This window comes from Anguilla rostrata, chromosome 7, assembly GCF_018555375.3.
Source record: "Anguilla rostrata isolate EN2019 chromosome 7, ASM1855537v3, whole genome shotgun sequence".
Taxonomy (NCBI): domain Eukaryota; kingdom Metazoa; phylum Chordata; class Actinopteri; order Anguilliformes; family Anguillidae; genus Anguilla; species Anguilla rostrata.
Window position 1 is genome coordinate 38,334 of NC_057939.1, and position 14,167 is coordinate 52,500.

The 14,167-nt window shown below is 45.4% G+C and overlaps 1 protein-coding gene across 4 annotated transcripts in view; it reads left to right on the top strand.

The window, feature by feature from the left end:
* The first annotated feature begins 126 nt into the window (after positions 1 to 126).
* The window catches only part of LOC135258669 (nectin-4-like), a 24,853-nt gene continuing 10,812 nt past the window's right edge, over positions 127 to 14,167 (top strand). For all 4 annotated transcript variants that reach the window (XM_064342111.1, XM_064342114.1, XM_064342113.1 and 1 more), the window contains exons 1-4: positions 127 to 902; positions 10,528 to 10,722; positions 10,984 to 11,151; positions 13,151 to 13,429. In XM_064342111.1, the coding sequence (XP_064198181.1) occupies positions 836 to 902; positions 10,528 to 10,722; positions 10,984 to 11,151; positions 13,151 to 13,429 (709 nt within the window). In that variant the 5' untranslated portion in view covers positions 127 to 835. The remainder of the gene's footprint in view (positions 903 to 10,527; positions 10,723 to 10,983; positions 11,152 to 13,150; positions 13,430 to 14,167) is intronic.

Genomic DNA, 14,167 nt, shown 5'->3' on the forward strand with positions numbered 1-14,167 from the left:
TATTTTTATAAGTTTGGTTACATTTGTGATCTTCGGAAACAAACCAATAAAAGACGAAGTAAACCACAGATCTTGGTTATGATACGTCAGATATGATTGAATGAGTGAGTAAATGAGCGAATTTGGCGCAGGGATGGGGTAAAGGAGGAGTACGAGAGCCAGTGATACACGCAAACAGCGACAGGTGTATTCGGCGCTCAGGTACCGTAGGTATACTGTCAAATTGCAAACATGGCGTCTCCGTGAAAGCAGGACAGCGACGGTGCATGAAGTTCACGAATCCTGCGCTACTTATCCAAACTTGGCAACGGAGAAAAACAAAACCCAACAGACACGGATTTAATACGGCGTGCGCTGGCATACGGATTCCTAATTTATCGGTTTCGTGAAATTCTGCAAACGCGTCAAACTCCTTAAACCTGTACCGGAATTCTGTGCTACCTTTGAACACTTTCGAGTATCGCTTTATACAGAATCACGCGTTTCTCGTTTTCTAATTCTGGAGGAAAAACTAGCTATAATACGGTAAGAAGAGTGGATGAAGAAGGTGTATAGCAATGTTTTAACAGTTAATTGGAGTCATAATTCGGAATAGCCTAGCACTGGCCGGATCATTGCCTGTTTTGGGACCTGGAGTGGCTTTCATCTGGATTCGTGGTGTGACGGACAAGACTAGTTATTAGCGCTGACTGTTTAACCAGCGTATAAAACCGTCCAGACCCCTGAACAACCGTCCTTCCGTGTCTGGCTGAGTAGCACACAGTCGCCTTATAGTGCCCCACAGGAGGCTGCACTGGATTTTACAGCTTGACCGAATCGGACCAAATCGGACCGCATGGACCAGATTATGAGCTCACATCCGAGCAGGCTTCCAGCGTGGCTGTGTCTTCTGGGGGCATTTGGTAAGATACTACTAATAATAATAATAATAAGAAGAAGAAGAAGAAAAACTGAGGTGTGTTTTCCTTTTTCAGTACTGGTTGATGTTTTTCTGCTCAGGGAAACTGGCCTGATATTTCTGGAAAAACTGGTCTCTGTACAGCGATCCCCTGGTTTCTGTCAGAATGAGTGTGATTCACTTCCACAGTTTGTCTCTCTCTCTCTCTCTCTCTCTCTCTCTCTCTCTCTCTCTCTCTCCTCTCTCTCTCTCTCTCTCTCTCTCTCTCTCTCTCTCTCTCTCTCTCTCTCTCTCTCTCTCTCTCTCTCTCTCTCTCTCTCTCTCTCTCTCTCTCTCTCTCTCTCTCTCTCTCTCTCTCTCTCTCTCTCTCTCTCTCTCTCTCTCGCTCGCTCGCTCGCTCTCGCTCCCCAGACTTCTCTGGGTGATCCTGGCATTTAAAGGGATTTAAATTAAGGCGCCTGTTTCTTTCGATGTGGCTCTGTGAATGTGTGTGTCTGTGTGAGCGTGTGTGTGCGGATGTGTATGTGTGTATCTTCCTCCCAGGCCAGCAGCTGTAATGACTGGTTTCACTGAGGCAACTGGGGCTGAGTGTGTGCATGTGCATGCCTGTGAGTATGAGTGAGTGTGTGTGTGAGAGAGAGTGAGTGTGTGCGTGCACTTGTGTGTGTGTGAGTGTGTGTGTGATGGTAAGTGTGTGTGAAAGAGACTGTGTGAGGAAAGCTAAGGCCTTCTTCAGATGTACAGCAGGCCTTAGAATACACAGATATATACATACATATTTGCACTCATTGATACATACCTTCATACATTCCTCCTAATATACATACACAGCTCTTTGCTAGCTTGAGAGAGAGAGAGAGAGAGAGAGTGTGTGTGTGTGTGTGTGTGTGAGAGAGAGTGTGGGTGTGTGCGTGCCTGTGAATATGAGTGTGTGTGTGTGTGTGTGCATGTGTGTGAGAGAGAGTGTGCATGTGTGTGCCTGTGAGTATGAGTGTGTGTGTGAGTGAGTGTGTGTGTGTGCGTGAGAGAGAGTGTGGGTGTGAGCATGCCTGTGAGTATGAGTGTATGTGTGAGAGAGAGAGAGAGTGTGTGTGTGTGTGTGTGTGTGTGTGTGTGCATGTGTGTGCCTGTGAGTATGAGTGTCTGTGTGAGAGAATGTGTGTGAGAGAGTGTGTGCATGTGTAAACCCGTGTGAGTGCATAGGTGAGCATGTCGTGCCTGTGAGTTTTGTGAGAGAAAATGTTCAAGTTTTTTATGTGTGTAAGTTTGCGTGTGAGAGAGAGAGAGTGTGTGCATGCACTTGTGTGCGTGTGTGAGTGTGTGTGTGTGTGTGTGTGTGAGAGAGTGTGAGTGTGTGCGTGCCTGTGAGTATGAGTGTGTGTGTGAGAGAGAGTGAGTGTGTGCGTGCACTTGTGTGCGTGTGTGTGTGTGTGAGTGTGTGTGTGATGGTAAGTGTGTGTGAAAGAGACTGTGTGAGGAAAGCTAAGGCCTTCTTCAGATGTACAGCAGGCCTTAGAATACGCAGATATATACATACATATTTGCACTCATTGATACATACCTTCATACATTCCTCCTAATATACATACACAGCTCTTTGCTAGCACGCTACTTTGGAATGCATGCTAGCTAACAGTAGTTGGATTAGCCTTGATGACCAGGGTTCATTTGCTTAAAGGCATGCAACGCATTTCTGTTGGGTACATACATTTGGCTGCATAGCACACTACAATTTATTCCCTACACAATGAAATGTTACGTTCGGTTTTCATAAGGTCTATTCAACCATTGTGCACTTGTTATTTCTAAGCAGCCAGAAGTGTGTTGCAGAAAATTTTAACTAAATTGTGTGAGCTGAAATCGAAAGGAGTTCAATTAGAATTTAGTAAACTAAATGATTAAAAATCCTATTTCTGCTGGCACTATTGCTGTGAATACAGTGTAGTCAGGAAACATTAAAATCCTCTTTCCTGCTACATGCTGACTAATCGCAAACAGTGTACGTATGCAGACACATTTACACAACTACACAGTTACACAACATTTAGTGCTTTCATTAAGCACTGATATCCATGCATCCATCCATCCATTATCTATACCTGCTTATTCTGGTCAGGGTCCATCCATTATCTATACCTGCTTATCCCGATCAGGGTCCATCCACTATCTATACCTGCTTATCCTGGTCAGGGTCCATCCATTATCTATACCTGCTTATCCTGGTCAGGGTCCATCCATTATCTATACCTGCTTATTCTGGTCAGGGTCCATCCATTATCTATACCTGCTTATCCTGCTCAGGGTTACGGGGGTAACTGGAGCCTATAATAAAAAATTTTAAAAATAAAATAAAAAAAATAAAAAATAATAATAATGACTTTATTTATATCGCACCTTTCATACAGAGTATGTAGCTCAAAGTGCTTTGACAGATCAACACAGTCATACCACAATATCAGAATAAAACCATATCACTAAATCACAATGAACCATATCACAACGAGTAAAACAAAAAAATTAAAAAATTTAAAAAAAATAAATAAAAGGAGTGGAAAAGGCTATCTTTAATTGTATGCCAGGTTAAAAAGGTGTGTTTTCAGCTGTTGTTTAAAAATGTCTACAGAGTCCACCTCTCTAATACCTTTTGGCAGGAGGTTCCACAATTTTGGCGCGTAGTGGATGAAGGCGGCTTCCCCAATTTTATTTTGGGGAACCATTGGTACAATTAAAGGAGTACCATGGTGATTTTCACACTTTCTCGGTTTTATGTGCTATTTGCACAAGAGGCATTGAAGAAACACAGTAAGCAAAGTATTAAATATGTCCGTTCTGTATTTTTGGAGAAATATGCGTTTTAAATTCATCGTCCTATTTTCAACCGGTTGAGAAAGTTGTCATTTTTCTACGTCACGAATACAGTAACCACTCCCATTTCCACGCCCCGTAAAGAAATCTGACAGGACACACCGTCCTGCTGTTCAGACAATGCAAATATTTGACTAACGTTAGGTTCACTTAAATTAGAGTGCCTTTAGATTATTTCTGGTTATATTCATTTAGCTAGCTAGCTAACGTTAGCTAGCTAGGAGGTTTGCTTTCATAAGGCAATGTTATCGATAACGTTAGCTTGCTAGTTTGCTTTTATGAGGACGTTATAGTTGTGCTTTTATCTTAACTTGGCTAGCTAGATAGCAAAAATTATAATTGGATATAAGTCAACGTCCTTACCTTAGCTATCTATCGATACTTGATATACTACTAAGCTAGCTAGCTTGTGAAAATTCAGTCTCCCAAAGAGAGCGTATCATGGGGGAAGCTATAGTAACGGGGCACGGTCTGTCAATCATAGCTAACTGACAGTTCTCATTACCACGCCCAGACGGTTCGGGTGAATTTTTATAGTGGGAAATTTAGGCTTAGAAAAATACGTTTTAAAGTACATTGAAATGACTGAAGAATAAAAAAATTATGCACATTTGTTTTGTTGTTGCCTGAAGACAACTGGGAAGTGTCACGTTCAACCACCATGGTACTCCTTTAACAGACCTGCCTCAGAGGACCTAAGCGCTCATGAGGGGACATAGGACACCGGGGACTCTAAAATGTGTGGGGGTGCTAAGCCATTAAGAGCCTTAAAAACAAGTGACAAAATTTTACAATCAACTCTAAAAGACACAGGGAGCCAGTGCAGTGCAGCCAAGACAGGGGTTATATGCTCTCTCTTCCTTGTTTTCATCAATAGTTTAGCTGCAGAGTTTTGAATCAGCTGCAGCTTCTCAATTGTCTTTTTAGGAAGGCCAGTAAAGAGAGCATTACAGTAATCAAGTCTGCTTGATATAAAAGCATGAATTAGCCTTTCGGCATCCTGCTGGGTTAAAAACAGTTGTACTTTGGCTATACTTCTCAGGTGGAAGAACGCTGTCTTGGTCACCTTATTTAAGTGTGCATTGGACGAGAGGCAGGATTACATCCTGGATCAGGAGCATGCACAGATATTTTGAAGCGCAGGGGCTCAAGCCAAGAAAAACAATTCTTACTGATATCTCTGAGGCAGTGATTACTGATATCTCTAACTCTGAGGCAGTGCATTCTTACTGATATCTCTAACTCTGAGGCAATTAATTCTTACTGATATCTCTATCTCTGAGGCAGTGCTTACTTATATCTCTAACTCTGAGGCAGTGCTTACTGATATCCCTAACTCTGAGGCAGTGCTTACTGATATCCCTAACTCTGAGGCAGCGAATTCATGTGGATGTCTCTAACTCTGGAGCAGTGCATTCTTACTGAAATCTCTAACTCTGAAGCAGTGCATTCTCACTGATATCTCTAACTCTGAGGCAGTGCTTACTGATATCTCTAACTCTGAAGCAGTGCATTCTCACTGAAATCTCTAACTCTTAAGCAGTGCATTCTCACTGAAACCTCTAACTCTTAAGCAGTGCATTCTCACTGAAATCTCTAACTCTGAGGCAGTGCTTACTGATATCCCTAACTCTGAGGCAGCAAATTCATATGGATGTCTCTAACTCTGAAGCAGTGCATTCTCACTGAAATCTCTAACTCTTAAGCAGTGCATTCTTACTGATATCTCGAACTCTGAGGAAGCGTATTTATATTGATGTCACTGAATCTACAGATCAGAATTTCGGTGTTCATGTGTTATGAGAGCAGTTTTCTGGAGAATCAGTTTGAATTCGTTTTTCAGAGGGGACGCATTCTGTGTGTGCCAACTAGAATGATACTTATGGATAAATCAATCAATCAAGTTTTATTTGTATAGCGCTTTTAACAAAGGAGCTTTGTCACAAAGTAGCTTTACAGAGAACAGGCCCCCAAAGAGTAAGTCTAGGGCAACAGTGGCAAGGAAAAACTCCCTGACTGATAGCAGGAGGAAACCTTGAGCAGAACCGGACTCAGAGGGGGAACCCATCTGCTGCGGGCAGGCACCGGTTTGTTATGGAAAATCAACAGTGGCATGAACACTGCTGTAGCCATACTGTTAGGAGTCTATTGTAATAAAAATGAGCACTTGCTATTTCTGGTTTTGTATTTAGTCAGTTGTTTTTTATGCTGTTCACACCCTTGCCTCCTCTCCTGTTTATTTGTCATAGTTTTTGAGTGTAGTATTCGGGTCCAGGCCAGACCAGCTGATAATTATGTGCCAAATGTTCACATGTGCATTTGGTCAAGACCTACAACATGTACCTGGTTCTTTACTAATGCACTGGGAGGATAGTTGCTTTATGGTGCTCTGGGGGGGACTGGTGTGTATGATGCATACTTTCCTTGGTGTGTCTGAGGCGTTAAAGGAACCCCACCCTAGGTGAGACCGCACAAATAATGAGTGTTTTGAAATGAACACTGTGGAAATGATGGAGTCATGTGACCTGTGTCTGGCTGCTGTGATTGGTCCTCCCCTTTGTGTTAACAGTGTCATTGGAATATGTGATTGGCAGTGTGGATTAGGTTTGTGCAGACCTGTAGGAATCTATGGAAGCCTCCAGCATGGTGCTTAATCCTGGTTTGTTTCTCTTATTTATTCTGTGCCATTTGTGCTGAAAGATTGCTGGAGTTCCAGAGCTTTCTTTAAGGCGGATTTCACAGCTGCTCCCTGCTGTTCTCTGAACTGGGGACTGGAAGAACGAGTTCGACAGCATAGCTGTAGCTCCAACCGAACTCACTCTACGCAGCAGTGCAGCTGTAGCTCCAACCGTGCTCACTCTACCAGGCAGTGCGGCTGTAGCTCCAACCATACTCACTCCACCCAGCAGTGCAGCTGTAGCTCCAACCGTACTCACTCTACCCAGCAGTGCAACTGTAGCTCCAACCGTACTCACTCTACCCAGCAGTGCAGCTGTAACTCACACCTTACTCTACCCAGCAGTGCAGCTATAACTCACACCTTACTCTATCCAGCAGTGCAGCTGTAATTCACACCTTACTCTACTCAGCAGTGCAGCTGTAACTCACACCTTACTCTACCCAGCAGTGCAGCTGTAACTCACACCTTATTCTACCCAGCAGTGCATCTACCCAGCAGTGCAGCTGTAACTCACACCTTACTCTACCCAGCAGTGCAGCTGTAACTCACACCTTACTCTACCCAGCAGTGCAGCTGTAACTCACACCTTATTCTACCCAGCAGTGCAGCTGTAACTCACACCTTACTCTACCCAGCAGTGCAGCTGTAACTCACACCTTACTCTACCCAGCAGCGCAGCTGTAACTCACACCTTATTCTACCCAGCAGGCGAGCTGTAACTCACACCTTACTCTACCCAGCAGCGCAGCTGTAACTCACACCTTACTCTACCCAGCAGTGCAGCTGTAACTCACACCTTACTCTACCCAGCAGTGCAGCTGTAACTCACACCTTACTCTACCCAGCAGTGCAGCTGTAACTCACACCTTACTCTACCCAGCAGTGCAGCTGTAACTCACACCTTATTCTACCCAGCAGTGCAGCTGTAACTCACACCTTACTCTACCCAGGAGCTAAACGACGCTCAGTAACTCACACCTTACTCTACCCAGCAGCGCAGCTGTAACTCACACCTTACTCTACCCAGCAGCGCAGCTGTAACTCACACCTTACTCTACCCAGCAGCGCAGCTGTAACTCACACCTTATTCTACCCAGCAGTGCAGCTGTAACTCACACCTTACTCTACCCAGCAGTGCAGCTGTAACTCACACCTTACTCTACCCAGCAGTGCAGCTGTAACTCACACCTTACTCTACCCAGCAGTGCAGCTGTAACTCACACCTTATTCTACCCAGCAGTGCAGCTGTAACTCACACCTTACTCTACCCAGCAGTGCAGCTGTAACTCACACCTTACTCTACCCAGCAGCGCAGCTGTAACTCACACCTTATTCTACCCAGCAGCGCAGCTGTAACTCACACCTTACTCTACCCAGCAGCGCAGCTGTAACTCACACCTTATTCTACCCAGCAGTGCAGCTGTAACTCACACCTTACTCTACCCAGCAGTGCAGCTGTAACTCACACCTTACTCTACCCAGCAGTGCAGCTGTAACTCACACCTTACTCTACCCAGCAGTGCAGCTGTAACTCACACCTTACTCTACCCAGCAGTGCAGCTGTAACTCACACCTTACTCTACCCAGCAGTGCAGCTGTAACTCACACCTTATTCTACCCAGCAGTGCAGCTGTAACTCACACCTTACTCTACCCAGCAGTGCAGCTGTAACTCACACCTTACTCTACCCAGCAGCGCAGCTGTAACTCACACCTTATTCTACCCAGCAGTGCAGCTGTAAGTCAGGTTGAATATTGTGGATGGCTGAGGTTAAGTTGTTGTTATTTTTCCCTGTTATGGCTGCACCACAGCTACACTAGTGAACATGTCAAAGCCAACACCAGGTTTGCACATTAATAAAAAATGGTGTTTTATTAATCCTAATTGGGTTTGAAACGTATTACTCCAAAAATGTTTGCTCAAACAGCCATGAACCCTACAACTGAGGGAACAAATAAAGAGAGAGGTAGCCCAAGAACTTCTCCAGCAGAACTCCTTAGAGGTTTACATCCTGCCTTCGACCCGACGGAGCCTGGCGGTGTGCTGTGGTCTGGCCGGGTGTTGGGCCTGTTTTTATTTCTGTGACATTGGGTCAGATCGGGTACTGGCCCCCTGCCAACCCATAAGTTTACACACAAATTTTTTGCTGTAAAAAAGTGTTTGCCCCCTTGCTGATTTCCTATATTATACAATCACTTTTTCACAACTTTTTTCATTAAATAAATAATAATTTTAGAACGCAGGAACACTGCTGTATGGTGTTATGGTTAGGGTTGCCATCTTATTTCTGTGCTCAGGTTCAATCGGGTTTGGACTGGAACCTGTTGGGCTGGTTCGTTTCAGGCTGGTATGGGTCGGGCAGTAAAGACCCCAGGCTTTGGTGGGCTCAGGCCCGATGCAGATCTGCTCTCCTTATATGGGAGACTGTCTCCAGAGGAAGTCCTTACATGGTCCTCCTGTACAATTGGGAAATAAAGAGATGAAACTACAGAATAATTCTATGGACAAAACTCCTTATGGCGCTTGTGGCAACCAGAGCCCGCCCAGGAGATAGAGGCTGTACCAGCCCTCATGGCTCCCTGTGCACGTGTCATTGCAGACAGGAAAAGCAGAATTAAATGAGTCTGAATGCACTTTAACCCTGGTCGGTACCTGTGAGTAAAACTACACCATGTCCTCTCCCTGAAATCGCCTGGCACCAGAAAGGTGGTGTGCAACTCGGTACCCTATAAGAGTGGAGTTTTTGTTTGCGTATGTGTGCATGCATGCGTATGTATGCACTTACATTACATTACGTTACAGGCATTTAGCAGACGCTCTTATCCAGAGAGACTTACATTGTATCCAGTTATACAGCTGGACATATACTGGAGCAACGCAGGTTAAATACCTTGCTCAAGGGTACAACGGCAGTGTCCTACCAAGGAATCAAACCTGCCTCCTTTAGGCACACCTGTCAGTAATGTAATCATGCATATGCCATATGTATATGTATATAACTTCTTATGTATATGTATATAACTTCTTTTCTAGCTATAGATTAACCACCACTCCTCCTCCCCTCACTCTCTCTTTCCTCACACTCTCTCTCCTCACTCTCCTCTCTCTCCCCTCACTCTCTTCCGCTCTCTCCCTCTCTTTCTCCCAATCTCTCTCCCCTCTCACTCCTCTCCCTCCCCCTCCCCTCCCTCTCTCTCCCCTCTCTCACTCCCCTCCTCCCCCTCCCCCTCTCTCCCCTCCCTTCCCTCTCTCTATCCTCTCCTTTCTCTCTCCCCTCCCTTTCTCTCCCCTCTCTCTTTCCCTCCTCTCTCCTCCTCCCTTCCCTCTCCCCCTCCCTCTCCTCTCTCTCTGTCTCCTCTCCCTCTCTCTCCCCTCTCTCTCTCCACTCCCTCCCCCTCTCCCCTCTCTCTCCCCTCCTTCCCCCTCCCCTCTCTCTCTCTCTCCCCTCTTTCTCTTCCCTCCCTCCCCCCTCTCCCCTCTCTCTCTCCCCTTTCCCTCTCCTTCCCTTCCCTCTCCTATCTCTTTGTCTCCTCTCCCTCTCTCTCCCCGCTCTCTCCACTCCCTCCCCCTCCCCTCTCTTTTCTCCCCTCCCTCTCTCTCCCGTCTCTCTCTCCCCTCCTCCCCTCTCTCCTCTCTCCCCCTCTCTTCTCTCTCCCCTCTCTCCTCTCCCCCTCTCCCCCTCCTCTCTCCTCTTTCCCCCCTCTCTTCTCTCTCCCCTCTCCCCCTCCTCCCTCTCTCCCCCCCTCTCCCTCCCCTCTCTCTCCTCTCTCCCCCCTCTCTTCTCTCTCCCCTCTCCCCCCTCTCCTCTCTCCCCCTCTCTCTCTCTCTCTCCCTCTCCCCCCCCTCTCCTCTCTCCCCCTCTCTTCTCTCTCCCCTCCTCCCCCCTCTCTCCTCTCTCCCCCCTCTCTTCTCTCTCCCCTCTCCCCCCCTCTCCCTCTCTCCCCCTCTCTTCTCTCTCCCCTCTCTTCTCTCTCCTCTCTCCCCCCTCTCTCCCCCCTCTCCCCTCTCTCCTCCCCCCCTCTCCCCTCTCTTCTCTCTCCCCCCTCTCTCTCCTCTCCCCCCCCTCTCCCCTCCCCTCCCCCAGTTGTGGGTGTGAGGGCGGAGTTTGTGGAGCCAGAGCCTTCTCTCTCCCTGCGCTCCATAGCTGAAGAACCCACTCGGCTGCCCTGCCGCTTCCAGGTGCGGCAGGAACAGGTTGTCCAGGTGAGCTGGAGCAGAGAGCGGCCAGATGGAAGCAAGGAGCAGGTCATCACTGCCCATCACACTGACGGCCACACAGGTATGTTCCAAGGCTGGTGTGCCTCAGCACAGGTACATATCAGCATAGGTACGCCTCAACACAGGTACTTCATGTAACACAATGAGGGTCACACAGGTATGCCTGCCACATCGTCTACCTCACATTGCCGACAGACAGACACAGACAGACAGACAGACAGACACAGACAGACAGACAGACAGACACAGACGTGTGTTTTCTTCTGCCTCTGAGTTTGGACGAGTGCTGAGCACTAACAGTGGGCTGTTTCCTGTCTCTCAGAGTTTGAGCGGTTCTCAGGGCGGGTGTATTTCGAGAGTGCTGACGCCATGGCAAATTCTGCGCTGATTATCCGCAGCACTGAGGTATCGGACGAGGGGACCTACACTTGTCACGTCTCCACCTTCCCCTCCGGCAACTTTGAGAGACAGCTGTCACTCACTGTGTGGAGTAAGTCTCTGTCTTGTTTCTTGTCTTCTTGTTCATTACAGTATGTTTGCATTGGTCTGCTCTCCAATGTAAAACAGCAATATTTCCACTGTTTCAAAACCGATCTCAGTGCCATTTCATAGGTGGACTACAATCACCATGGACTCACCCACCACTGATTTTGGTATTACTATGCCATTACTTTGTTGTAACTACTCCCAAAAAAATTAGCATAATTAGCACCGTACATAGCTAACATTATAGTTATCTAGCTATCTAACTTAGTCATTCTAGCTAGCTAGATGCATGATGTTTACATACTCACAAACATGTTATGGTTTCAGTTGTATTTTCTGGTTGTATTGTCTGCTAGCTAGCTAGCTAGGTAGATGTAAATGTATATAACTTTATATTGTGTTGTAAATGCACATATTTGATGTCTTAGCCTAGGCTATGTAATGCTGTTTTTTAATGTTGAGCATACAATTAGCTAAGCTAAGTTATGTCCAGGATTACAACTGCTCTGCTCATATGAAAATATGATTTAAACATTTGATTCACTACCATCCATTCCAAGGTTTGGTTTAGTATGATGTTTTGAAATTCATATGGTAATAATTTCCAGTGAGGGTGACATGCATAATAATACCAAGTATTAATTAAACCTCCCGGTGTTAAAACTAAGGAAATGCGTAACTAATACGCAAACAGGACTACAAGAGATTCTTCAGGTTGAGTTCTGCTAGTAGAACAAGGGGACATGAATGGAAATTAGCCAAAGGTAAATTCTGTACAGACATTAGGAAGAATAATTTCACGCAGAGAGTGGTTCATGTGTGGAATAACCTGCTATATCATGTAGTAGAGGCAGAAACTCTGGGGATTTTCCAGACCAGGCTTGATAAGGTGTTAGATACTGTCTAGTCTGTAGGTAATCAGAGCACTAATTTAGTCAGGAAAATGGCGAGCATTGTTGGGCTGAATGGCCTGTTCTGGTCGTTATGTTATGTTATGTTATGTTATGTTATGTTATGTTAAAAGGCAGGATATTAAATTGATCACCCTAATGCTAACATCAGCCTGCTCTCCATCAAGCAGTATCAGCAGATCTTTGACAACTGCTACAGCTCTGTACATGTCTACTGTACGTCAAACAGCATACTGTACTCACCACTGGGCAGCTTGCTTAAGATTCAGACCTTCTCTTTCTTAATTTATACTCTTAAGAGTAGGGACAACTATATAAACGTTTGCACTGTGAAAAATTAAGACTGATGTTCTTGGCAAAGATAACATTCCCAAGATGGTCATGATGGCATTTGATATGGCCTTACACTGTACAGGGAATCGGTAAATGTTAATTTAGGAAACCAATTTAGGAAAAATTGGGTAGCAATGCTTTGGAATACAGTTTGTTTAATTTGTGTAAAATTAAATTAGTTAAATCTGATACCCAATATTGTTTTTTGCAACTTAGTGTAATTTTGATGTCAATACTTTTAATGGCAGGCCTAGATTTTGCCAGTTTGAACTAATGATTTATAAACAGTGCTTTGTATGTCTGAGTAACTTGGAATTTATGTTCATTGTGTTTTTCATCCTATTTCCAATAAACTTTACAGAGCACTACTCTAAGAGTATGAATTAGAGTGAATTCTTTGAGAGTAGGTCAATGAATTTAAAGCAGTCTGCCTGGTGGTAGGTATATTTGTTTGTACTGATCAATTTCCTAAATTTCCTGTCTTTTGAGGCTCTTGCCAAATGCAAATATCTAACTTAAAATATAGTTTTTTGTGATTAATTAATATGGTCATCAGCATTGCCATCATATTTATTATGATTATCAATATTAGAATCACCATTATATTCATATTATATTAATATATTATCATAATAATGACTTTATTAGTAGTAGTAAGTGTAGTAGAATTAATGTAATGTAAAGTAATATTAGTTATATTGGTTATTATTAGCTGTAGCTATAAGAGTAATAAGCTGACTCAGGCTTCCCTGTTTGTAGCCACGCCCATCTCCTCCCTGGAGCCAGTGGAGCTGGTGGAGGGGCAGTCCTTCCGCGTGGCGGCCACGTGCCGCTCAGTGGCCCGGCCGCCTCCTCGCCTCTCCTGGGACACCGAACTGACGGGCCAGTCCCACAACCGCAGCTCTGAGGTGGGGGCCGTCTCCACCTACTACTCCCTGCACCCACTGCGCAGCATGAATGGGAAGCAGCTGGACTGCCTCGTGTGGCACCCGTCCCTGGACAAGCCTCGCAGGATCAGCAGCCAACTCGTAGTTCACTGTGAGTTTACCCATAATCCCACAGGATCAGCAACCAACACGTAGTTCACTGTGAGTTTACCCATAATCCCACAGGATCAGCAACCAACTCCTGGTTCACTGTGAGTTTACCCATAATCCAGCAGGATCAGCAACCAACTCGTAGTTCACTGTGAGATTACCCATAATCCTGCAGGATCAGCAACCAACACGTAGTTCACTGTGAGTTTACCCATAATCCCACAGGATCAGCAACCAACACGTAGTTCACTGTGAGTTTACCCATAATCCCACAGAATCAGCAACCAACACGTAGTTCACTGTGAGTTTACCCATAATCCCACAGGATCAGCAACCAACTCGAAGTTCACTGTGAGTTTACCGATAATCCCGCAGGATCAGCAACCAACTCGTAATTCTCTGTGAGTTTACCCATAATCCAGCAGGATCAGCAACCAACTCGTAATTCACTGTGAGTTTACCCGTAATCCCGCAGGATCAGCAACCAACTCGTAGTTCACTGTGAGTTTACCCATAATCCCACAGGATCAGCAACCAACTCGTAGTTCATTGTGAGTTTACCCTGCGTGTAGTGCAGAGTCACTGTGAGTCTACCCTGTGTTCAGCACAGATTCACTGTGAGTTTACCCTGCGTTCAGCACAGATTCACCTTGAGTTTACCCTGCATTCAGCACAGATTCACCTTGAGTTTACCCTGCGTGTAGCAGATTCACTGTGAGTTTACCGTGCGTTCAGCACA